This window comes from Pyrgilauda ruficollis, unplaced genomic scaffold, assembly GCF_017590135.1.
Source record: "Pyrgilauda ruficollis isolate IOZ18807 unplaced genomic scaffold, ASM1759013v1 scaffold502, whole genome shotgun sequence".
Taxonomy (NCBI): Eukaryota; Metazoa; Chordata; class Aves; order Passeriformes; family Passeridae; genus Pyrgilauda; species Pyrgilauda ruficollis.
In genome coordinates this window covers 14,378-41,269 of record NW_024526623.1, presented here as the reverse complement: position 1 = coordinate 41,269, position 26,892 = coordinate 14,378, and the positions used below count along the sequence as shown (strand labels likewise).

The 26,892-nt window shown below is 43.4% G+C and overlaps 1 protein-coding gene across 1 annotated transcript; it reads left to right on the top strand.

Annotated features, from left to right (window-relative positions):
- The first annotated feature begins 6,642 nt into the window (after positions 1-6,642).
- Positions 6,643-26,252, top strand: LOC121360466 (Golgi phosphoprotein 3-like). Its single transcript, XM_041480317.1, has 3 exons — positions 6,643-6,774; positions 8,670-8,754; positions 24,275-26,252. Exons 1-3 carry the CDS (start codon positions 6,643-6,645, stop codon positions 24,697-24,699), a joined length of 642 nt encoding a protein of 213 aa, XP_041336251.1. The 3' UTR covers positions 24,700-26,252.
- The last annotated feature ends 640 nt before the right edge of the window (positions 26,253-26,892 follow it).

The window sequence follows — 26,892 nt, the reverse complement described above, 5'->3', positions numbered from 1 at the left end:
TTACCTTCTTCCAATCTCCCTCCTATTTTCTCGTACCCTTCGATCTCTTTCTCAGAAGGGTGTGAGGGATATTCTTGTACCTCACCCCCCTCGACTTCTGGGGTGCTTACCTGTAGTAGTGCTGCATTTTTAGCCTCCTTATCTGCTAAGTTATTCCCTCGGGTTAGAAACTGCACCCCTGCCTGGTGTTCTTTTATGTGAACAATCACAATTGCCTCTGGCTCCCTTATAGCCTCTAAGATTTGCTTTATTATCTCTTCATGCATCAACCCTTGCTCCCGGATATTAATCAATCCCATCTCTTCCCAATTTTTTCCGAAGGTGTGAACTACTCCGAATGCGTATTTTGAGTCCGTAAAAATCGTTCCTTTTCTTCCTTTTAATTTCTGCAAGGCTCTCAAGACTGCATACAACTCACAAGCCTGAGCTGACCAACCGGCATTCAAGGGTCCCAACTCTACTGTTTCCCATTTTTCCATCTATCACCACATATCCTGATTTCCTTTTCCTCTCTATAACTCTTGCTGACCCATCTACAAACCATTTTTCCCCTTCCTCTAGTTCCTCCTCTTCTAGATCTAGCCTTATTTTAGTTTGTAATTCTACTATCTCAGTACAGTCGTGGGTGGGTTCTCCTGAAATTTCCCCAAACAGGAACTGTGCTGGATTTTGTGCCCTGGTTGTCCTTAATTTCAGTTCATGGGAATGGATTAAGATAGCTTCATATTTTAGAAGCCGGCCGAAGGTGAGCCATTTCTCTGCCTTTTGCTGTAAAATACTCCTCACGCTATGAGGGGTATAAATGACCAAAGGTGCCCCGAAGGTTATTTTCTTAGCTTCTTCTACTAAAATCGCTACTGCCACGATTGCCTGTAAGCAGGTAGGCCACCCCCGGCTCACGGAGTCTAGAAGTTTGGATACATACCCCACAAGTTTCTTTGATCCTGCCCAATCCTGTGTCAACACCCCGTGGGCAGTATGATTACTCACATCCATGAATAGCTGAAATGGTCTTTTCACATCCGGGAGACTCAATACCGGGGCTGCCATAAGCGTTTCCTTCAGCTCCTTGAATCTCTCCTCAACCTGCCCTGTCCATTTTAGCTTATCTGTGGTGAGTTTTTTGTAAAGAAATTTTACCTTTTCACTGTATCCCTCGGTCCACTGTCTGCAGAAACCTAGAAGTCCCAGCACCTGCCTAACCTCCCTTTTTGACTGGGGAGGGGACAAGGCAATAATCCTTGCTACCCTGTCCAGATCTAGCTTCTTCTTACCTTTAGTCAGCCAATGCCCCAGGTATTTAGCCTCAGGCTCTGTAAATTGTAATTTAGATTTTGATACTTTCAATCCTTTGTCTCCTAAAAAGTTTAGGAGGGCTATAGTGCTTGCCCTCACCTTCTTCTCCTGGGGACCTGCCACCAGTAGATCATCTACATATTGTAGCAGTTTGGTCCCTTCGACTGGTACAAACTCACTTAGCACTTGCTCAAGAGCCTGGCTGAAAAGGTTTGGCAAATCCACAAACCCCTGAGGCAAAGACGTCCACCTAAGCTGCTGTTTACGGTTTTTCTCTGGGTTCTCCCATTGTAATGCAAAGTAATCTCTACTCTCCCTAGCCAGCGGGCACGTCCAGAAAGCATCCTTTAGGTCTATTATCCTATACCAAGTGTCCTCAGGAGAGATATTATTTAGCAATGTGTAAGGATTTGAGACCATAGGGAATAGAGTTTTTGTCCTCTGGTTCACAGCCCTCAAATCTTGCACTAACCTGTAGCTACTGTCCATTTTTCGCACTGCTAGGATGGGAGTGTTGTGCCTTGACATGCAAGGCTCCAACGTGCCTTTTCTAATCAGATCTTGTATTACTGGTTTTAGCCCTTTCCTACCTTCCATTGGAATGGGGTACTGTTTAATCCTGATGGGATCTTCTGGTCTCTTGATTTCAATATGGATTGGTTCAATTTCTAATTTTCCCGCTTCTCCTTTTGTGTGCCAGACCTTAGGATTTATTTTCCCCTCATCTTCAGTGGTTAATTTGTATAAACTTACCATAAGCTGAGAGTCCTGTGCAATAAGACTAATTCCTAGAATCACCATTAAATCTCTCCCAAGTAAATTATAGTCTGCTTCTTCTACTAATAGAATATTCCCCAAGCAAAATTTATTTTCAGATTCTATTTCCACATCCTTTATAATTGGCACCTTAAAGGGTTCCCCTTTTGCCCCGATGACCATCATGGAATCCTTGCTTTTAGTGCATCCACGTGGTAATTGCTGAACAGTACTTCGCTCAGCTCCTGAATCAACCAGGAATGTTAGCTCTTGTTTCTGGGGTCCTATCTTCAATTTTATCAAGGGCTCTCTGGGTGTTCTGGACCCCACATTAAAAAGCCCCTGACACCTCTAATCCTCCTGGAAGATCTTGTCCTTCATTCTTTTTTTACATTCCCTCTTAAAGTGACCTTTTTGCTTGCAGTAGTAGCATTCGGGGCCATCTTTCTGCCTATTTGGGGATGTTTTCTGAGAGGGGTTCGGTTTCCCTTGAGATTTTTGTACCTGATTTGATTTCCATATGCTTGAGTCCCGTTCCTGTTTCTGAGCTTCTCTTACAGCAGCCACCAAGACCTTTGCCTGCGCCTTCTGTTTCTTGTCATCCCTTCTCATGTAAACCCTCTGGGCATCTCTGAGTAATTCCTGTAATGTCTTCTCTTGCCAGTTCTCCATCTTCTCTAGATTTCTCCTTATATCCTTCCATGACTTTGCCACAAACTGGGTTTTTAACAAAATCGCTCCCACTGTGGAGTCGGGATCCATCCCCAAATACATCTGGAGACTTTTTCTTAATCTCTCCAACCACTCTGTGGGAGTTTCATCTCTTCCCTGACATTCCCCTAGTGCTTTGCTTAGGTTCTGTCCCTTTGGTACCGCCCCCCGGATACCCTGTATTATCATGTTCCTTAATTCTATCATCTTATGTCTGTCTTCCTCAGTCTGCGCATTCCACGATGGTCTCTGGCTAGGCCATTTTACATCACTGTTCCCCCCCTGGGGGTTTCTATGCTCCCAGTCCCTTATTACAGCTGACCTTATCATATCCTGTTCCTCAGCATTGAACAGCCACCTTAGTATAGCACTGATGTCATCGTATGAATATATGCTGTTCCTCAGAAATTCATCCAGCCTCTCTGCTACTCCCATTGGATCGTCCATTAGCTTCCCCATCTCCTTTTTAAATGCTCGCACATCTCTGGAATTGATCGGTACGTTTACGTACCCGATGATTCCAGGAGCAGTTGGAACTTCCCACAGTGGGAAGAGGTTTTGCTGACCTTCCTCGTCCTCGCTATCATCCACATTTACCTTTCGGGTCCTTCACCTCGTTCTGCTAGCCAGTGGGGAATCACTTTCCTTGGTGGGAAGAGTGTGCCTTGTGTTTTCTGCCTGCTGCAGTGTTGCAGTTCGTTTTGGGGGGGGGGCCGGGGTGTCCCCGGAGGGCCCCCTAGGCTGTGAGTTGGCTGGCAGCAGCAGGCAGGCAAGGAGACTCCACACGGCTTCTGAGGGTGCTGATCAGATGAGGGTTTATTGGGGGTCCCATCCCCGGGAACAGCATGGTTACTGAGGGAGAAGGGGAAAGGGGGAGGGGGGGGGAGCCTAGGGGAGGGAAGGGGCATGAGGGGGGGAAGAAGGGCTAAGAGAGGGGAAAGGCTAAGAGGGCGACTGATTTCGCTGGCACAGTTTAAGAGGGAGATTGAAGTGGGTGCGGAATCAGACTTGGGCCAATGGGATTACAGGTACATAATGGTTCAGGGCAGGACCACAGGCTTGGGATATACCATACATTTTGGAAGGGTGAGACAGAGCATACCATTTAAATAAAATGCAATACTGCACTGCAGGAGAGGAGGGGGCAGGGACTGATCCTGTGAGTGCTGCATCACCGAAGCCTGTCCTTGAAGAGGCAAGGCTTCCAGTGGCGGTGCCTGTGGTTGCACAGGCTGGTGCGAAGGATTTACTGGTGCAGGGAGAGGAACTTGGCCTTGAGGGGTCGGGTAAGGGGGTGGATGGTAGATTATCTAAAGGCTCCCATGTTTCACCAGGGTTCATTGTGTTTTTGTAGGTCCTGACCGGGAATAGTCCGGTACTAGCATATTCCCTTTCCTCACTTGTTGGTCCACTTTCCTCAGACACAAACTCATCTAAAGCTCGGCATGTCCCTCTTTCAAAGGTGCCAAACATGGGCCAGAATAGATATTTCTTAACTTCCATGTTTGCCCATTTCTCCATGCAATAGTGAATCATTCTTTCTTTCAACCTCCTCCATCTTGCAGGGCAATCTTCACAATGTTCTAACATCCATCCTAATGGACTATTTCTTGGTATGTCAGACAAACAATACCTCTCCTCCTTTTCTGATTTACCCTGGGTTTTTCCTTGAATCTTGCTCTTTTTCTGCCCCATTTTACAGGCTTTTTCTAAAAATCCCTTAACATACGTACCTTTCATTGAGCTAGAAAAGAATTCCTAAAAAACTTTTCCTGGTACCAAGTCTAAGTCCTGATCCCCTTTTTGGAAAAAAAATATTACCAGTCTACTAGTCGCACAGCGAACCGATCTGTGGATTTTTGGCTGGTAATGAGCTCTCGTTTTTACCTTTTCCTTTTCCCCGAATCCGAGAGGTTCACCAGTTCCCCGACGCTGGAGAACTTACCTTCCCCTCTCTGATCCTGCCCATGATCAATCCCCCAAAGTCCCCGAGGTTCAGGTTTTTGTGTGTGAAAACGAGTTTTCGTCCGCTTCCCCCTCAACCGACCACTTTCCTCACGGAAGAGTGGAACTGCGATCTTGGGGTCCACACTTGCTTTGTGACAGTGTCACGCCTCACACACACACTTGATCACACCCCACTCAACCACGCAATACTTATGGTCCTTTTTCCTGCGTGGATTCTTCATGCACGTAGTTTTTATGAGTGAAAAAATTTTTGCTGCAGCTTCGGAGACCTCGCTCTGATTTTCCCAAGAGCTCTGGGCCCATTTTATCCATTTTTGGTTGTGGCTCTGGCTTTTGCTTTGTGGTTCTGATTGGTTCCACTGGGTTTCCCAATCCCGTCCGGCCGCTGAAATCAGCGGGGTGCTGCCAGGGCTGGGAGAAGGGTCCTTGGAATCCTAAATCAGATCACATCAGGAAAGGCCACCAAGATTGTTATAGGTAAAAATCGATCCAGCCAATTTAATAAAAATAAAAATAGAATTTATTTGCGACCGATATACAGCCCCGAAAGCCAACAATCAAGGACAGCACCGACCCTGGGTTCGGAGCTGGGTGAACACAGATTCGACCTCTATTGTGCCAAATCCCCCACAGTTCACGAATACTGCTTGGCAGAGTCCGTTCTTATGCTCATTTTCTAGGCCGTGGCAGAGTCTCTTTGTCTCCTTTCAGGGTTCTCCATATTCATGTTGCTTCCTTTCTCTGTCCTGTGTTGGACAAAACCCTGTCCGGGAACCAATGTATGTTCATTCTTCGGTTACCAGAATCTGGTATTCAGATGTATGTCCCTGATGGCTCTGTTTATCTAAGTTGGACATCTTCATGGGCCATCATCGCTGGGCATTCTCCTGTTCATACCAGTGAGAATGACCATCTCCTGTGCTGGTCTAGGTTCTCTTTGTATGTTAATTGCATACCTCCTCCTCTGCTGCCAGCTGCGATTTCGTCACCCTGTGAAGCAACTCCTTTTCCCCTGCTAGTGTGTTTTAGAATTTTATATTTTGGACATATTTCATGCATCTATATATTCTCTACCAGCACGAATTACCATAATACATATAACAGTAAGTTAACCACAAGAACTCTAAATCAACATCAGCTACTTCACAAACATGTCTGAGTTATTTTAATTATTGCCAGTTAGCTACAAAAATAAAAGCATTAGTTATTATTTCACAACTATAGCTACTTCTGTAAAAGTAAACATTATATCATTATGCATGGCATATAGCATCCACTTTAATATTTGCAAAAGCCAAAACTATAATATGTGTTTATCACATTTCCCCACTTGACTGAATCAGAGCTACCCCCACCGGGTACGAGCCAGGTTCCACCCAGTGCCACCCCGGAAGCACCAAACTGTTGGCCCAAAACTGGATCCCACTCCCCCACCCTAGGCTGCCTAGGTGGGGGAGAAGGGAGGGGCAGATGGGAAAGCCAGGCTCCTGCCCACCGCCTCATTCCCCTTTTGTTGCAGCATGGACTACCGCCCTCAACCTGAGCAGCATAGACAGGAGGGAAGAGTGAAGCAGCTGGGATGGCCCATCCCACTGCGGGAGCCAGGCTCTTGTCACCCCTGCCCTGGACTGTGGGCAGCGCAGCAGGCCCACCCCCACCCTTACTGGCAGAGGGTTTCGTCCGCACCACCCACCATGACAGTTACAGCTGCACCGCCCACGAGAGGTAGTCATCCCCTGGGGTGGGCTGGTCCCTGCCCCCAGCCCCTCCCTGCAGCAGTAGCAAAGGCAGTGGGGCTACTGTGGGCAGCTCAGGTGGGGCTGGGGAGGTCACCACCAATTGGCGGTGGCAGTCAGGATTGTAACAAAGGTAGCAGAGCCAGGGCTGGAGCTACCCCTGGCAGCACGGGCAATGTGGGACTCCACCCCCAACCTCACCTCCACCCACAATGGCAGTGCCCACACAAGCCACCCCGGTAGCACTCTCAGGACCCATATCCCCATCTCCTATGTGGGCAGCATAGAAGGGTCCCAGGGGCAGGAGGTGAGTTGGGCTATGACCATGTTTGCGCAGCTGGGCAGCTCCACCTGGCAAAGGCTGCAGAAGGACCAGCGGCAACTGCAAAGGAGCAGGTTGAGGCAGTGGTGGCGGCAGCGGTGGCTGCAAAGGGATGGGTTGTGGCTGCAGCAGAGGTGGTGGTGCACCGGGAGCCACTCTTGCGGGTCCCTGATTCCCCAGTCCCCTCAAACTCAGAGCTATCAATAAACCTAAGTCTAATATATCTGGATCTCTGACACAGATTTTGCTCTCTAGGGGCTCTTTACACTGTTTCTCCTCTTTCTCTTTCTTTCCTTTCAAAACCATAACAGGCTGCTGCTCCACCAGAGTTTAATTTGATTCATAACATTTTCACTACTCTGGGTGGTTTATAAGGAGTAAAAATAATTCTGAATACAGAACTTCCTGCCATCTTTGTTCATGGCGGAGAATAGACAGAAGCTGAGATACCATAATGTTTTCTGGGGTTCCATATCATGGCCAAGCCTTTCCTCCCTCCAAATTATGTAAAGGCCAAGGCTGCATAGACAGCCTAATTAATTCTTTGCTTTCAAGTGATGTCTTAGAGCCAGTCAATGCCCCCTAATGTCATAATGCCAAACCTAAGGCAGAATTATCAGGAATTTCTTCATCTTTTGAAAGCCCACACCCCATATTCTATTTTAGGCAGGGGAAGGAAAAGAAAAATAACACTTCCAAGAGCATGTGTTGAACCCACTGACTTGAAGTGTCAAGTCAAATTCCTAATTCTGTGCACCATCCACTTAGATCAGCATGAGCAGGCTACTGCAGTCTAGGAAGCACTGGTCCAGAGCGTACTCCTCCCCCACACCCCTTTCCACAAAATCAAGATGGCGGCTGCTATGTGGCTCACTGCAGCTCACCTGAGCCACTGTGGGGAGGAATGTCTGCCTACACGCAACAAGGAGACTAAAACTGTGCAGCGCGGATTATGAAAAAGCGAGCCAAACCAGGTTAAACTCTGACTGGAGAGGGCGAAGGAAAAAAAGAGAGGAAAAAACCCCACTTCCCTGAGTCAGGAGTAGAACCGGCATACCCGAGGTTGTGATGCTGGTAGCTGGTGCTGGGCACCACCACTAGAGCTGGGTATTTCTTGCTGCACTATAAAACTCTTGTCTCAGAACCAAGCATGGTTCAGCACCCCAACTCCCTCCCTCCTTTTCCACAAGCTGAGCCAAGCTGGGGTTAACCTGTGGTTCCCTGGGCAAAAACGAAAAGAGGAGAAAAGCCTCTAGGAGCCTCAAGTGAGACCTCCAGGGCCCCTCCCTGTGCTGGGGTGAACCGTCAAAGACTGAACAAACAAATGACCTCCTAAGACCACAACCAAAAGGATTCCACAAAAAGGTCATATTCCAGTCCCCAAAACCTGCCTATTTCTGGAAAAAACAAAAATTGCTAGCACAATTACCAAAAATGAATTGTTTTTATATTACCTTCTGCTTCTGTGTGGGATCGGGACTCACAGAGCCTCGCAGATTGCCACAGGAAACTCCTAAAAGGTGCTGCAGAAGAGCTTCCAGCAGAATGTAACTTGATTCAGAGATGTTCCATAGGGTCCCAAAGGTCTTGTCTGGTGGTGCCAAAACTGTTGCCTGAAATAAAACACAGCTCTTTTCCAAACAGTGTTAAAATTATAACATAAAACAAATATTTAATCAAAAGCCTTCAAGGTGCACAATATGGTGATATGCATGTGTGATACAGTATTTCTACAATTTTTATAAGGTTAGTTGATTGGTATACCTATCAAATATTGTCCAATTAGAAGAGCATTTGGTTAGGTAATTTTCCCCCAGGTACTGCCCCATTGGAATTGGTCCAGGGCCTTCTTTGCCCCATTTCTTGCTGTGTCTTCTCAGATTCTGGTTGGAAAAGAAAATGTCCTTGTTGTAGGTTCTCTTCTTGAAAATAAGACTAAACAGTATTTCAGGATTGTGTTAGAAGGTTAGCTTATTGTTCTAAAATGTATGGGAAAAGGGTAGGAAAAATGTTAGAAGCTTCAACCATGTATTAGCAGTCTACAAAGCTAAAAATACATGAAAAAATATATTAGAAAGCTAAAAATCTTTAGGCATCAGTTGCTTTCCAGTTCTTCTTCCTACAGAATAAGTACTGTGGAGCTCCATAGGTGTTATGAATGGAGATGGGAGAGCTTAGACAAGTCCTGCCTTTGTCTCAGATTTCTGGCAGTAGCTCTGTTTGAGGCAGCCTGCACCCCAAATGTCTCTCGTTTGCAAGTTCTTAAAAATGGCCAATTAGGTCTATTACAAAATGGGTTATTTATTGAATAGACACAAGATTAACAAACATAAAACTTTAACCAGACTACTTACTACACAGGATAAAACAAACACTACTTGTAGGTTCATAAGACAGTGCACGATAATAAAGGTACCTATGTTACAGCTAGCAAAGAAACAGTATAGATTAGGAGCCAATGTAACTTACCAACGAATTATAGTGGCATACAGAAGTCTCCTTTCACTCAACTTGCAGAAGAGTAACTTGAGGCTGACATCTCGACTTTGAGGAGAACTCCCCACACACTCAGAGTGTGTAAGAGATTTCTGATTTTATGAAAGTTATAGTGGTCTTTTATAGTTTGTATAAGCGCTGTGTCTGTCAGTCACGAATCTTTGCTTATCCTTTCCCCTGAATTCAGGGCAGGATGTTTATTGCTGGCTAACGATGTTTTTCAGTTGAGATAATTCACCACAAGGCAAGCTATTCTGACTTCACTGAGCCATGGGGGGAAAACAAATAAGCTTTTGCTGTATCAGGGGTGAAAGGTCCTGTCACAATAGGCCAGTGGGTTTTTAAGAATAAGCATGGTATTAGCCCACCAGGTGCAAACAATTTTTCATCTCGCAACATTTCCCTCCTTTGAAGCTTGTGAAGCTAATGAAGCTAATCTTCCCTTCAAGCCTTCATAAGCCTCACTTTGTTTTTTTACTAATGTCATATAAGTTCCTCGCATTGCATTAGCAATCAGGTTTTATGCAGCTTAAAGCAAGTATCGTAATCACAATTATTACTGTGATCACAATTATACTTTGCAAGCATGAGGTTAACCAACCAGTCAGAGAAAATCCGAGTGTTTAAATATGGTTGTGTTCAAGGGTCCCAGGATGAGGGAAGAGATGAGAATCTTGACTCCATGTTTCAGAAGGCTGATTTATTATTTTATTATATTATATTATAGTAAAATGCTATACTAAAACTATACTAAAAGGAATAGAGAGAAAGGCTCCATCAGAAGGCTAGAAAGGAAAGGAAAGGAATGATAGTAAAAACAATTTCACATGCTGGGTAAACAATTCTCCGAATCACATTCCAAAGCAGCAAAACATGGAGAAGCTGAAGCTTCCCAGCTTCTCAGGAGAAAAGATCCTGGCAAAAGGATTTTTCATAAAATATGTCTGTGACATTTAAATATTTTATTCAACCATTTACTTTCTAATCCTGCCCTTAATTCTCTGCAAGATGCAGCAACCAATTTTATCCTCTCTATCTGATCATCCAATTTAGCAGTCACATTTAGAATGTACACACAAGAAGTATTGTTAAAATTCACATAACCACATATTCCATGTTCATTAAACAGCAATAGGTCTAAAGCCAGTCTTGCAATTGTTCCTTTATTTCAGTAAACCCTTGTTATAGCTCAAGTGAGAGCCTTTAGACCAGCCCTGCCTTCAGTTCAGATTTTTGGCAGCAGCTTTACTCAGGTGACCTGCACCTAAATCACTCTGGCTTACAAGTTCTCAAGAATGGCTGATCAGGTGTATTAAAAAATTAGTTATTTATTGAATAGACAGAAGATTAACAGACAAAAGGCCTTAAACAGAGTTACTTATCACACAGGTTAAAAACAAAGAACTACTAGTAGATTACATAAAATAGTGCACAACATAAGGGTACAGCTAACAAAGAAATAGTAAAGATTAGGAGTCAATGTAACTTACCACCAATTGATGATGGGGTACACATAGAGTCCTTTCATTCAACCTCCGGAAAAGTAACCTCGACATAGGCATCCCAACTTCGGGGAAAAGCCCCACACTTTTCCAGGGAATGTGCAGAAGATGTCTGCTTTGTGAAAGTTTTGTGTAGCTTTTATAGTTTGTAAAGTGAAGTGTCTGTCAGTCAGAAATTCAAGCTTATCTTCCTTCAATCTCACTCTCATGGCAAGATATTGCCAACTAGGAATGCCACCTTCATGGCACCAGAAATAACTCACTATTGGACAGATGTCCTGATTGCATTATCTCACCAATTAGCAAATTCATGCGAGGGGGGAGATGCCCTGAGCTATCCCACCAGCTGATAGGCAGAACAGATAAACCCTCCTGTGGTAGGGGAACATCCTGCTACAACCCCAATTTAGTTACATTCACTAAAGTTTCCATTTGTAGAGTCAAAATTTGAATGACTAGTCTGTTCCTAAAGGTAGATATTTGGGGAGTAAAGATGGATTCTAAAATCCATCCCACTATAGATCCCATACTGGGATGTTTCCAAGTTTTGTCACATTTAACTTTCCTCCATAGTCAGGTTCTCAAGGGTGACTCTTTCCACAAGGGACATAATACTCTCAGTGTCCATTGCACTCTTGATTCTCCCAAGGGCAAATGTGTGGTCCAAATTCCATTACTTCCTATCCATACTGCTTGTCCTAATGATTTTACTGTGTCCTGCTGACAGTCTATATCTCTCCAAGTCTCATTGTTTGTTAGGTGAGACCAGGTGTCATTAAGAAAGGTAGAATAATTTCTACAAACACATCCCAACCTTTGAGCCTGGGCTACAGTCATGAGCTGCTGTACCTCAGGATTCCTACTAGTACAAATGTATATTTGAGTGCAATTCCACTTTTCCTTTGTCCTTGGATCCTTTTGCCTTGATCTTATTAAATCAGGATATTTTATACCTACCTGTAAGGGGTCCTCAGGGAGGCCTGGACTCGCTTCCCAGTCTAGACACCACTGAACTGGCTGGATATATTCCCATTGTCCTGTTTGAGGTCTATTCCATACTTCTGGTATTTGACATCCCCAAGGTGTATTAGTGCAATCTGTCAGCCAATAAATAGTTCCTAAAATTATTCTCAGATCTGAATTTGAGATATTGCAATTCTCAAGAGTATCATTCTTATGTGTCCATTTTATTCTCCTTCTATCCCTGCCCAATTGGCATGGGTACTATTTCCTTCCCACGTGTTCCCATATTTTTGTCAGCTTGCTGACTAAGACACCCCACAGAACTGGATTTTCTGCAGAGGTTGGTATTGGTAATCAACCTGTTACAAAACTCTTAAGCGAAAACCAAGTAATACAAATTCCCCCCATGAGAAATAAAATAAAAAACTTCCCAGTGTTAGTTAATCTTGTTTCCTTCATATTTTCATGCATAAAGATTATCCACTAGTTCACAATATGTGATTGCTTTACCCATGTGTGATGAACCCAGTGCTTGAATCCTTCTACCTTGAGTGCAGTGTAGGTGTTATGGATGAGAGTTTGTAATTGCTTAAAAAATCGCTGGCAAGGGTATGAGCAAAAGTCAGATTTAATATTAATCAACAAAGCATGACAAGTTCATTGGCAAGATTGAGTCTATTACTTATAAGACAGCTAAGGCACAACAAAGGAAAACAAGCAACAACAAAACCAAACAAAATCTAGGCAATCAAACCAGAAATGAACTATCTAGGGGGCTGTGTGTGGATGTGTGGGTGTGGGGGGCTATGTGTGTCAAAAGAGTAGAGGCAAGGATAAAAAGGAACATGGCCCAAAAGTTTAACAACAGTCAAACTTAGCAGTACTTTAACTTAACTTACACCTTAAGCCTAACAATTTAACATAGGAAAAACACTTAACTTATACCTAACTTAACCTATAACTTAATTTATAGCTTAACCATAACAATCTAACAGAGGAATAACGCTTAACAGCAGTTAACCTAACTTATAACTTCAAAGTTATACATAGCAACTCAGCAGAAGAACACTTAGCAATACTTAACTTATAAGTTGTTTAACAACTTAGCAACAATACTTAGCAGCATTTAAGTAAGTTTATAACTAAACCTTACAGACAGGCCTAACTTACTTGGATATCTGAGGTACTTAAACATCTAAGAAAGCAGTATTTCTCAGCTTTGCTATAGCATATGTGCAGGGGCGTGCACCCAGGCAGAAACAGTCAGTGCAAGGAAGGTACCTGTGAAAAATTCCCCTCAGAGGTCAGTGAATACTCACTTCGGATCCTTTTGCATCTCCTGATGGGTGAAGGATCTGGCCTTGAAAAGTGAGGATATTGGCCCAGGATATGTTTTGTTTCGGTGGTCCTCCAAGTATAGAAAACCTGAGGGTTTGCTGGCTCTGAGAGATGTCCCACTCAGAGGGACGTTGCTGGTCAGAGCCTGCTGCATTCCAGGAGAGCTCAAAGGGTCTCCTTTCGGACCACTGTTTCTAGGGTTGCAAGAGAGTGGGCTTTAGTTGTAACAATGTTTTATCCTGGCCATAGTTTGAGTTGTTGCTTTCTTTGAAAGTGTGAGAACAGCAATGTGTCTTGGTTTAAAGACAAATTTAGGAGAAAAACACTCTGGAAATGAGTGTTTCCTATAAAGAAAAGGGTTCCAACAATCCCTTTCCACCAATTAAAAAAAAAAAAAAGTGGATGAAAGTGGAAAAACCAACTGTTTATTGACAGAGTCCCCACACAGCAGAGGAAAAAAAGATGAATAAATGCTAGATATTGAATTTTCAGAACTTACCCCCACACACACCAGAACAAAAAAAACCCAAAATGCCAGGGAAAGAAAAAACCCCACAATGGCTGGCCACATGGTGGGGAGAAAAAAAATGGCACCAGCTCCAGTCTCAGGGAAGGAAAAAAACCCAAAGGGTTCACACAGCAGTTCAGTCCAAACAGATGAGAACCTGGTGAATCTCTGGTGTGGGTGCCTGTAGCAGGCACAGGGCCTGCAAGGCCTCCTTGGAGGTCAGAATGCCTGAGCTAGGAAATGCCAAGTCATGATGACTCCCTCACAGCAGATGAAGCTGGTGGATTTGGTGTCCTTTCTCTTGTTGGTTCAGCTGTTCCGAGGTGTGGGGCCTGGCCAGAGCAGCCCTTCACTGTCCCACCAGTCCCCAGCTGATTCATCTCCTGTCGATTGTTCTCTCTGATCTCAGATCAAAACCAAACTGAACAGTTCAAGGAAAAAAAAAACTGCTGAAGGATTGCCATTGCAGTCTCCAAGGCCAGGGAAAGGGAAAAAATATTCTTGCCTAAGCTAGTGCCACATGGCACCACAGACACCGGAGAGTGAGGCTTTGAAAAAAGCCCACCTAAGAGCCCCAAGGCTTCCCCCTCCCCTGGACCCACCTTAAAGCTATAGCAACCGTTTCTGAGCATAGAGCAGACCACCCCAAGACATTCCACCCCTTATTCCATATCGTCTGCTTAATGCCCAAATTAATACACTTCACCTCTAAACACACACATCTATAGATATATCCATATAACTATTTACAAATAGTGGCAGTGACATTCAGCAAGCAGTGGTACATAGGCATTCCAACATTACAAACTGTTCTCACCCAAAATCAAATCCCCCTGAGGTACACAATGTGTTTCCCCATCCCTCTGCATTACCCACCAAGTGCAACCAGGTCCCTGAGCAAAGAAAACCCCACAGATGGGTTTGTCTTTACTCGAGGCAGAATTAATCCAAACATTGTTCCCTAACAAACCTCTGACATGTACCACCGGAACCTTGTCTCCATCTGCTGTATGTAGGGGTTTGGATTGGGCAGGGCCTGCTCAGTTAGTGGAGCCAACCAGGCTAAATGCATCTCCCAGTTTTTGAAAGTCCCCCAACCCAGTGCCTTCAAGGTGTTTTTTAGTAGTCAGTTGCACCACTCAACTTTCCCAGCATCTGGTGCATGATAAGGAATATGGTACACCCACTCAATGCCATGTTCCCTAGCCCAGGTGTTGATAAGGCTGTTCTTGAAATGAGTCCCCTTGTCTGACTCAATTCTCTCATGGGTTCCATGCCTCCAAAGGACCTGCTTTTTAAGGCCCAAGATGGTGTTCTGGGAAGTAGCATGAGGCACAGAGTAGGTCTCCAACCATCCAGTGGTGGCTTCTACTGTTGTGAGCATGTAACACTTGCCTTGGCAGGTTTGGGACAGTGTGGTGTAGTCAATCTGCCAGGCCTCCCCATACTTATATTTGGACCACCTTCCCTCATACCACAGGGGTTTCACCTGCTTGGCCTACTTGACTGCAGCGCACATCTCACAATCATGGATAACCTAGGAGATACTGTCCATGGTCAAATCCGCCCCTTGGTCTCGTGCCCACTTATTGGTGGCTTCTCTGCTCTGATGGCCTGAGGCATCATGGGCCCATCGAGCTAGGAATAACTCTCCCTTGTGTTGCCAATCCAAACCTATCTGTGACACCTATTTTTTCAGCCTGATCTACCTGCTCATTGTTTTGGTGCTCCTCATTAGCCTGACTCTTGGGGACGTGGGCATCCACATGACAGACCTTCACAGGTAGCTTATCTACCCAGGCAGTGATGTTTTTCCACTCTTCAGCAGCTCAGATTGGTTTTCCTCTACGCTGCCAATTGGCCTTTTTCCAGCTTCCCAGCCACCCCCACAGAGCATTGGTTACCACCCATGAGTTAGTGTAGAGGTAGTTTCTGCAATGTCCAAGGACAACTGGACAGCTTTGAGTTCAGCAAGTTGGCTCAATCCACCTTCTCCTTCAGTAGCTTCTGCAACCTGCCATGTGGGGCTCCATACAGCTGCTTTCCACCTTTGGTTCATTGCTACGATGTGACAGGAACCATCAGTGAAAAGAGCGTAGTGTGTTTCTTCTTGTAGCAGTTGGTTGTACAGTGGTGCTTCCTCAGCCTGTGTCACCTGTTCCTGCTCCTCTTGGTCAGTCAGACCAAAGTTTTCACCTTCAGGCCAATTTGTAATTATTTCCAAAATTTCGGGGCAGTTTGGGTTTCCAATACAGGCACACTGTGTGATGAGGGCACTTCATTTATTCCATGTAGTCTCAGTGGCATCAGAGCCTAAGAGCCCCAAGGCTCCCCCCTCCCCCGGACCCACCTTAAAGCTATAGCAACAATTTCAGGGCATAGAGCAGATGGTCAGGGAATAGGAAACCATCCCAAGACAGAATGTTATGCCATTCAGGCAAAAAGAATATTTTCCAAGGCTAGTCATAAGGAAAACAGGAGCTTGTTAGCAATTCCTGGGAGCAGACAGTATTTCTGATAAGCTCAGAAAGAGTTGAGCCCAGGTGCTGTTTTCAAGGCCAAAGCTTAACAAGCATTTCTCAGATCACACTGAAGCCTGGAAAGGAGGAGGGGGAGGGAGAATGCCCCACCACAGTAGGTTACCAAGAGGACTTGATATGGTCCCTTCTACTTCTCCTGGATTGGTCAAAAATTCCAGGTTCTGATGCACACCTTATCTCCTGGTTGGAAAGGATGTACATGCAAGTCTAGTCCTAATGATCTGTTGATAACAATGTGCCTTTTAAGACTTAAAAGAGTTAGTCCCAGTGGTATTAAATATTAATTTCAGCAAACCTTTTGCGACTTCCCTTGCTTTGCTGGTGCAACATGGGAAAGCTTTTGGCCATCCAGAAAAAGTATCTACCAATACCAAAATGTACCAGTCCCCATTCTGCCTGGGCAGTTCTGCAAAATCAATTTGCCAATAATCACCTGGTGAATTCCCCTGTTTTACTAGCCCCGGAGGCAACCTTCTTCCTTTCTTGGGATTATTTTGCAAACAAATCCCATATTTTTCAGTAACGGATCTATTAATTTCTGTCATTTTTGTGCTTATTATATTCCTTCGTAAGCTAGTTATCATATTCTTTATTTCCTAATGTGTTTCCTGATGTTTCAGTTCTGTTATCTTATACATTAATTGTGGAAGTACAATTACCTGCCCACATGAGGTTACCAATCATCTGCTGGGATTTTCTGTAGCTTCTAATGATGGGGCTAACTGCTTGTCCTGAGTACTATAATTTGGTTTTTGTTCCAGGACATTCGACTTTTTGCTAGGTATTAGTGCAAAGATACCTTGTTCAGTAACCTCTTTAGCTGTTTTGTTAGCTAACCAATTCCCTGTATTAAATAGGGAGTCTCCAAACTGATGGGCTTTACAAGGGCATCAGTACCACTTCTTTTGGCTTCTGCACACCCTGTAGTAGTTGACTAATTTCTTCTTTGTACTCAGTAGTATTGGCGTGTACCAATATTACAGACGGGACTGCCTTGGTCTGTCTGGCCTCGGCTGCTGACCAAATAGCGGCACTTGTGGTGTTTTCTCCCCAGGGGGGTCTCAGGTGAGAGGGACACCTGGGTGGGCCAATGGCCCCCCAGGGGGTGGAGAGCATCCTTTGAACCTGCCAATTGCTGGACGCTCTCCTTGGAATTTCTGGGTTGATAGACAGTGCCCAGCAGGGGTCAAGGGTGGGGAAATGAGGGGTGATTGACAACCCACCTGGGGAAGGAGATTTCAGGGAAAACCCAGGGGAAACTGAGGCAAATCATGACATCACACTGCAACATCGTAGGAGACCTCTGTGCTGATAACAATCCCCTTTCTTTCCATATGGCTCCATGTGCCTGTATTATTCAAAAAAAATATTTTAAATTGGTTCATATGTTTATCCTTTTTCCTTCTGTGATTTCTAGCACTCAGTGTAAGGTCATTAATTCTGCTTTTTGTGTGGATGTGTTAAAAGGTAAAGCCTGGGCTTCTGTTACCTGGGTCGAGATTCCCACTGCATACCCAGCTGCCCATCTTCCATTTTGTACCATGCTACTCCCACCAGTGTACAGGTCCAGTTCCAGGTCATGGATGGGATCACTCTTGAGATATGGTCTGCCAGAACACACTTGTTCAATGATTATCAGGCAGTCATGGCACAAAGGTCTCTGGGCTTCTTCTGAAGCCTGGAGAAACTTGGCTGGGTTTAAAGTAGTGGTTACCTTAAGCTCAACATTGTATTGCTCCAATAGGGCAACTTAGTATTTCAGCATCCCACTGGCAATATCCAATGTCTTCCTTTTTGTTCCAAACCAGTTGTTACAATGTGGGGCTCATTTCAGCTTTTGTGCTTCCTGGATTCAAAGCACTGCAGCTACCACTGCTCTCAAGTATCCGGGATATCCTTTACTCGCGTTTTTCAGTTGTTGGGAAAAGTACCTCACAGGCTGCTTCCATGACCTCAAATGCTGTGCCAGTACCCCTAGTGCCAGGTGCATCCTTTCATACACAAATAACTCAAATGGTTTGGTTCAGTCTGGGAGTCCCAGTGCAGGGGTTGCTATTTAGGCTCTTTTTAGGGCTTTAAATGCCCTCTGACTATCAGGAGTCCATACCAAGTATTTTTCAGTGCAGGATCATACAAGGGTTTCACCAGTACCCCATAACTGGCTATCCATAACTGACACCATCTGGCCACACCTAAGAAGGCTTGTAGAACTCTTATAGTCCTTGGCTCCAGAGTGTGGCAAATGGCTTCTTTTCAGCTGCTTCCCAAACTTCTTTATCCCTGCAAGGTCTCAAAACCAAGATATATTACTGCTTCTTTGCCTATTTTTGCCATTTGCTTTGACACCCTCTATCCAGATTATCCCAATAAATTTAACAGTAGCATCGAGGCACTTCCTTTCAGTCTTGGTTGCTGGCAGAATATCATCTACACATTGTAGTAAAGTTCTGTCTAGATTTTCCACCTTTCCAATTTCTTTTGCCAACTGATTGCCAAATATAGTGGGGCTCTTTTGAAGCCCTGGAGTAGCACAGTCCATGTTAGTTGCATCTTCCATCCAGTGTTTGGATTCTCCCACTCAAAAGCAAACAATTTCTATTTGGGTCAAGAGGTGCTATAGAAAAAGGCATCCTTAAAATTGAGCACTGTGAACCATTTGTATTCCCCTTTCAGTGCTGTCAAGAGTGTGTACAGATTAACTGCTACTGGATGAATATCAGGTACTATTCTATTAATGGCCCTTACCAAATCAATATTCCCCATTTTGCTTTTTAACTTGTAATATTGATGTATTATATTCTGATTCACACTTTTTCCATAACCCATATTCTAAAAATTTTTCTATACGCTTCTCCAACTTTTTCCTTGCCTCCTACTTAATAGGATATTGTTTTTGCATTACCGGTCTGGCTTCAGGTTTGAGAGTAATCCTCACTGATTTGGCCACATTTGATCATCCAGGCATCTCAGTTGCCCATGCCAGTGGAGTTACAGCATTCTCTACCTCTGCTGGGATTTCTTCTACCTCGTTTAATTCCTGTAACATAAAAATCTTTGCCTCAACGGCTTTTGATTTGAGTATTTGAATTTGTATTTCCCCATCCTGGAAAGTTATTTGAGCATTCAATTTTCCCAATAAATCTCTCCCCAACAAGGGGATTGAACATTCAGGCTTATACAAGAATTGGTGCGTCCTCCACCATTTTCTTAATTTAAATAGCAATGGTTGTATAAAAGGCTTGTTCTCTTTCTTCTGTGTCACACCCACAACACGTACCAGTTCCAAGCTAAATTTTCCTCTGCATGTATTCAGTACCGAATAAGCTGCTCCTATATCAATTTAAAAATTTACCTTTTCATTCCCCAGCAATAATGTAACTAGAGGCTCAGCTGAGGATTATTCCCTTGATCCCCTTCAGGGAAATTCTTCATCTTTGCTTAAGGTCATGAGCTGGATGGTTTGAAGAGCCAGGTTTTGGTTTCCTGTCTGATTTCCCCTGACCTTTTCCAATGTCCCCCTTCTTTACAAATTGCCAGTGTACTTCAGCCACCAATTATTACAATACAAAATGTCAAAGTATACTTCAGCTACCAACTATTACAATACTCAACCAATTGTTTCTGAGTGAGGGGTCCTGTCTTAGGTATGGTTTGTTATCCCATATAATTTTGGGGGGTTTTGTTCTATTTTTTCTTGTTTCCGGGGTGGCTGCTGCTCCCTCTCCCCTCCCTGCCCATCTTCCCTGGCTCTGGGAGTATCGAGATGAGTTGGGAGCCAGGCCGGGGTTTCAGGAGAGAGATGAGGGCGGGGCGAGGGGCAGCCCCCTTCTTTCCAGGCAGGCTGTTCGACTGGCCATGCGGCTGGTATCTCTGACCTGGGATACTGCTGCTTCTGTGGGTTTTGCCTGTTTCTTTTTGTTTCTTTTGCTTCGGCACTGTGACTAGGCTTGCCGGCTTACTTCTCTGCTGCTCTGCTGTTGGGAAACCCAGAACCAGTGCATGCCGTGCCAGCACCCAAGAACACCCTTGTTTCCTGCTGGGGGCTGCCCCCCTCCACTCAGCCCAGACCCAGGGACCAGCCAGCTCCACTGAGAAATCCTGAGGAGCCTCTTCCTGTCGTGTTCAGGAGCCAGGCTGCCACTGCCCAGCCCCTGCCGTTTCTCTGCCACTGCTCCGGGGTTTTTGCTACACTGTAGCCTTTCACCCCCTGCCTGCTGGGACACTCCATGGTTCCAGCTACAGCTGCGGAGTTTCTGATACATCTCATCTACCACTCCGGGATTTTTCTCATCCTGGCCATTCCAGCTTGCTGCTTCCGAGGTTTCCTGCTACATCTCCTTTTGCCATCCAGAGAGGGCACCAGGATCGGCTGTCCCTGTGTGTTTGTAAAGGAAGCCCCTTTCCCATCCTTTCTGCTGGCACGCCCACCATTGTCCACGTGAGAGAAACGGCCAAACTCGTGCCACAGCCCCCCCCTGCAGCCGTGGGAGAATTATTGCATCCCCCTGTCACAGACATATTTTATGAAAAATCCTTTTGCCAGGATCTTTTCTCCTGAGAAGCTGGGAAGCTTCAGCTTCTCCATGTTTTGCTGCTTTGGAATGTGATTCGGAGAATTGTTTACCCAGCATGTGAAATTGTTTTTACTTCATGACCAATGACAGCCACCTGTGTCGAGGCTGTGAGCAGTCACAAGATTTTATTATCATTCCATTCCTTTCCTTTCCAGCCTTCTGATGGAGCCTTTCTCTCTATTCCTTTTAGTATAGTTTTAACATAGCATTTTACTATAATACAATATCATAAAATAATAAATCAGCCTTCTGAAACATGGAGTCAAGATTCTCATCTCTTCCCTCGTCCTGGGACCCTCAAACACAACCACACCCCCCCGCCCGGCTGGGGAGCCACCAGTGCCTCTGCCGTCTGTGACCATAACTACACTAGAGGGGAAGGCGCTTGGCAGCCAAGAGAAGGCTGTTAATGGGTTTCTGGTTTTGTTTGTTGTTGCTGCCATTGTTTTTGCTTGCCTTCTTATACATACTAGTAAAGAATAGTGAAGAAATGTTCTTTCTTTTCTCATATATTTGCCTGAAAGCCCCTTCATTTCAAAATTATAATAATTTGGAGTGAAGGGGGTCATATTTTCCATTCCAAGGGAGGGTCCTGCCTTCCTTGGCAGACACCTGTCTTTCAAACCAAGACAGGTCCTCCCACAATTTTCCCCAGTGTTTTAAGATGCATCCCAGGGGGGATTTTTCCAGAATGCCCCCTCTTCACTCGATGATCCATTCCTCATTTAAACCATGTGGTATTCCAAACCAATTATTATTTAGCAGCTCCTAGAAGGAACCTTGCCTGTTCCCACCTTAGGTACCTTTAAACTTAACCCTGTGAAGCTTTTGCTGCACCTTATGTGCAGGTTAACACCTTTAAAGTAAAGAATGCCTTTTTCTTACCAGGGGTCTTGCTCTGATTTCCTTTGGTCCAGGGATTGCATGTTCTCCCCAACAATCTTTCAGTGCCAGCTGGAGGTCCTGCAATCCCTCGGATCAGTTGAAATCCAAGAGTAGGTCCTATCTGGAGTCGCCAAAACTCTTACCAAAAATCGGTTTAAAAAAACCTCCTTAAAACCAATGTAGCATTAAGAAGCAGGCATTCTTTATTAGGTTGGATGCACAAAGGAATATCTCCTCTGAAAATTGTGCATGCTGAGTACAGAAAAAGCTCCTGTTTATATACTATATTTTACATACATATTCATTGATTTTCCTGGAATAAACACACATATGATAACCATTTCCCTGAAATCATTAACATATTTTCCCTCCCCATTACGCATACATTCTTCTGTCCTGGGAGTCTCTTTGGTGGTCTCTGGTGGTCAGCGACCCCAAAATCATACTTGACCACCTGGTGAACTGGCAAAAGTTGGCACAATTGGGTTGGTTGCTTTCCAGTTTTTCTTCCTACAGAATAAACATTGTGCAGTTCCATAGGCCAGTGGGTTTTGAAGAATAAGCATTGTATTAACCCACCAGGTGCAAACAATTTTTCATCTGGCAACCTTAGCTTTCTCAGTAGTTGTTGATGCTGATTTTGTGCTTTTAAAATTCCCTCCTCTAAGCACACACATTGAAGTACCCAGTTCTCCTGCCTTTACAAAAAAAAAAAAAAAAATAGAGAAAATTTTTATTGAACCATCAAAGCCTGTGTCCAACATGTGCCTGTGTGTAATGCACACACCTACACTCACACAGTGCATGTTACTGTTTCATCCAGTGGGGGCAGAAAGGGAGAAAAGCATGTAAACATTAAGAAATAGAGGAGTAGGACATATAGTGCAAGTGTTGCTTATCCCTGTGGCAGAAAGAATGGCAATGATGCTTCTTCCAGCTTCTGATTTGATAAAAGACTGGAAGCAGACTAATGGACAAGATTGGAGGAGATGCTCTTTTTTTAAACTCTTTCTTCATAGCTGTGTGTGGTGCTTTGTTTGGTGGTTTGTTTTGGGGATTTATGGGTTTTTTTCTTTCCCTTCAGTACAAGAGTGGTTATTTATCATATCCCTAATCAAGACATGGTGTCTTGGTTTGAAAAGACAGGTGTCTGCTAAGGAAGGCAGGAACCTTCCTTGAAATGGAAAATGTAAACCTCCTCCCTCAGAATTATTAGTTTTTTAATTAAGGGGCTCTCAGGCAAAGATATGAGAATAGGAATAACACTTCTTTACTATGAAAATTAAAAATAAAAATGCAATATTACAAACAAAAAAAAACCCAAACCTACTGACAGAGTCAGAATATGACCTGACACCCTGTTAGTCAGGGTGTTGGTAGCAGTCCGATTGAATGGTGGCTGCAGTCCTCCTGGAGTGACAGATGTGGTTCTGTTGAAGCAGTGATCCTGTAGAAGGGTGTAGTTTTCCTCTGAAGGTCCAGAGGTGGTGTAGATGGGCCTGGTCTTCCTCTGGGAATCTGGTGGAGAAGACAAATAGAGGAGTAGGACATATAGTGCAAGTGTTGCTTATCCCTGTGGCAGAAAGAATGGCAATGATGCTTCTTCCAGCTTCTGATTTGATAAAAGACTGGAAGCAGACTAATGGACAAGATTGGAGGAGATGCTCTTTTTTTAAACTCTTTCTTCATAGCTGTGTGTGGTGCTTTGTTTGGTGGTTTGTTTTGGGGATTTATGGGTTTTTTTCTTTCCCTTCAGTACAAGAGTGGTTATTTATCATATCCCTAATCAAGACATGGTGTCTTGGTTTGAAAAGACAGGTGTCTGCTAAGGAAGGCAGGAACCTTCCTTGAAATGGAAAATGTAAACCTCCTCCCTCAGAATTATTAGTTTTTTAATTAAGGGGCTCTCAGGCAAAGATATGAGAATAGGAATAACACTTCTTTACTATGAAAATTAAAAATAAAAATGCAATATTACAAACAAAAAAAAACCCAAACCTACTGACAGAGTCAGAATATGACCTGACACCCTGTTAGTCAGGGTGTTGGTAGCAGTCCGATTGAATGGTGGCTGCAGTCCTCCTGGAGTGACAGATGTGGTTCTGTTGAAGCAGTGATCCTGTAGAAGGGTGTAGTTTTCCTCTGAAGGTCCAGAGGTGGTGTAGATGGGCCTGGTCTTCCTCTGGGAATCTGGTGGAGAAGACAGCTGCTCCTCTGGGAATCCAGTGGGAAACTGCTGCTTGTGGTCTTCCAAATCTCTGATTCTATCCAGGTAGGAATGCTTGGCTCCTCCCTCTGGGCGGAGCTTCTCACAATGGGATTATGTAATTTTTATCAGTCATGCAGTGAGACTCAATGGCCCATTAACAGACTGTATCTCCCCAGAGGGAGGACTGGTTGTGGAAGAGATAAAGAACGCTTCCCAATTAACAGTTATTAAGATAACTGCCCCACCTCTAACAGATGGGAAATAGAATACACACATATCTTACAACCCAGGACACATGGCTTAGTAGTTTTTGTCCAAACTTTCAATACTGACATGGGTACAATATCTTAGTGTAATTAAGCTATATTAACTTGACAGCTCATTCTGCAGCAGGCGGGGAAAAGAATAACTGTAATAATGCAGTTTAAATTTTGCCTGACTCTTGGCTTTTTTCTTGGTTTTTTTTTTAGGTGAAACGTGGAACCCATTGAAGTTGCATTATCAATTGCGAAATGTCCGTGAACGGTTAGCGAAAAATCTAGTGGAGAAAGGTGTACTGACCACAGAAAAACAAAACTTCCTTCTTTTTGACATGACTACACACCCTCTCACCAACAACAATATCAAGCAGCGCCTCATTAAGAAGGTTCAAGAAGCAGTTCTTGACAAATGGGTGAACGACCCCCACCGCATGGAGAAGCGCTTGCTAGCACTTGTTTATTTAGCCCATGCCTCAGATGTTCTGGAGAACGCTTTTGCCCCCCTTCTGGATGAGCAGTATGATTTAGCCACAAAGAGAGTGCGGCAGCTTCTAGATTTAGACCCTGAGGTTGAATGTATGAAAGCCAACATGAATGAGGTTCTATGGGCTGTTGTAGCAGCTTTCACAAAATAACTGCATTCAGACCAAAGTGTTCTCTCTTCTCTCATGTAAACCCGTTGTTTCTCTTTTATTGACTATTCATGTTTTCTGTAATTTGTACCTTCTCACATGATGAACCAACTCTTGTTTAATAGAAATGATGTGGTGAATTCCCTCCTTCTCCATCTGTATACAGGATTCTGCTGGTACAAGAGACCTTCCCATTAAAAAACAACAGAAAAAAATTTTACTGCCATATTGGCATTCTAATTCCTGTTCAGTTTTGAGTTATCTGAAATACTTCGTTTAGTGTATTTTTCATCTTACTGTTATTGAAGTGGTTTAACATGGAAAATACCTCAAGAAGGAAATGCGCATGCAGTTGGATCACTAATCTCAGCTGACACAGATGTGTGCATTCATCAGTGCTTCTGCAGTACAATTCCTAACAGATTGAAGAAGGGCCTTTTAAAATCACCAAAGCTTCATGTTGAAGTATCTGTCAGGACATTTTATATACAGATGTTGTTTCAATTATATCTAACAAAAATAACAGCAAAAATGCCATTAAGCAGCTTTTTCAATAGTTCCTGTAAAATGACCCATAAATTTTACTTTTCATTAAAGTCTCCTGCATACTTATGTTTACATTAAAATTATATCTGAGTCATAAGGCTAGTGTTGAAAGGTCCAGTTTTTTCATAAACCCATTTTGGGATGGGATGCATTCCATTATATTGTATATATAGTTCAAATTGTAAATTAACAACTGCCCCATCTTAGTATTTTGCAAGTTTTACACCTGGTGCCGCTGATTTGCCATCAGCCATTTGATGGAAAAAAAGGCCTCCTATAAAGAGCATGTATGCAAAAGCTGTTTGTTTCCAGTGTCTATAGTTTGCCATCCAGGTATTCTAAGTCTCTGCATTGTCTTTGAGAATTACTGTATAGAATGAGACCACTTTCCATCATCATATCATCATTTGTACTTTTTTTTCCTTGTCTTCTTTTCCCCTTCTCTATGGAAGAGGCTTGTGACCAGCACAATTCTTGACTGCAGTTTTTATGTTTGTTTGTACACAAATTATTTGTCTCAAACCTCTCAATTTATTTTACACTTTAAAAACAAAAAGTTAGTTCTAGTAGGTGTTGCATTTAAATGGTTAGCAAGTAATGACTGCAGCTCAGATTATTAACATTTCTGTAATGGGATGCTGTGCTATATTTATTTTTTATATCAAATTATGCTGATTAGCACACTATTGTAAATATATATATATATATATATATATATATAAGACTTTGTCTTTTAAAAAATGAATTGTCTTTCTGCCACTGCTTGTTAGGTCCCATTTGTTTCACAGTGCAAATATGCATTGAACAAATTATGCATCAATCTATGTATTTTTTTCCGCATAGCAATGAAGACTTATGGTGGGGCTTACAGGTGTCTAGAAACTTTTTTTGGTTAATATTCAGAGTAAGAATACTAGATGGTATATAACTTGAGAGTTGAAATTTAGGAGATCCCTTAATCTGTATACTAGCTTTTTACCTGCAGCAAATAAACTATGATCTTAAAAGTGCCTGAAACAGAGCAAGCATGTAATTTTTTTTTGTTGTTGTTGCTAATTAGAAAGGTTTTATTGCTTAACTGGAAGCTTTAGTTAATATTCTTCTTAGAAAGAGAGAGTCTATATTAAGTAGATCAAACTGACCTAATCAGCAGTGTCACTCAGATCTGCAGGATTTATGGCTGGGTCAGACTGAGTTAACTTGTGAGTGTTCAGTTGTGTCTGCCATAGGTAGGCTTCTTCAATCTTGAGCAGAACTCTATAGCCTCATCTGTGACTGGATTTCCAATTTTGCATTTAATTTGAAATAATTTAAATGCTTAGATAGTTGACTTGAAAATACAACTTAAATTCATCATACTTATAGAACCTTTTCTAAAATAAAGATTAAAAAAATATAGTCCTTAACTTTTAGTGGCACATTGTTCTTTCAGTTCTTGAATTATGTTTCTTTATACAAATGAAAGTGTAATGTAAGGTATTTCAAACTTTGGTTTACAAATAAAAAGATAAACAGTGTTCTCCTAGCTGTAAGATGCTGTGTTTAAAACTTTGAGGAGCTTGGGCATGAACTTTGGACATCTTCTTTCAAACATTTTCAAAATGTGATTAAGTGGAGGAAAAATGAAAGTTGCTGTGTTACTCTTGTGAA

What these genes read in the sequence shown, in the direction of transcription:
- LOC121360466 (XM_041480317.1), top strand. Translation starts at nt 6,643, where the DNA reads ATGTGGGACTCCACCCCCAACCTCACCTCCACCCACAATGGCAGTGCC. An exon ending in AAGGGTCCCAGGGGCAGGAG is followed by an intron (nt 6,775 to 8,669) that starts GTGAGTTGGGCT and finishes GTGTCTTCTCAG; the next exon opens with ATTCTGGTTGGAAAAGAAAA. An exon ending in TTTCAGGATTGTGTTAGAAG is followed by an intron (nt 8,755 to 24,274) that starts GTTAGCTTATTG and finishes TTTTTTTTTTAG; the next exon opens with GTGAAACGTGGAACCCATTG.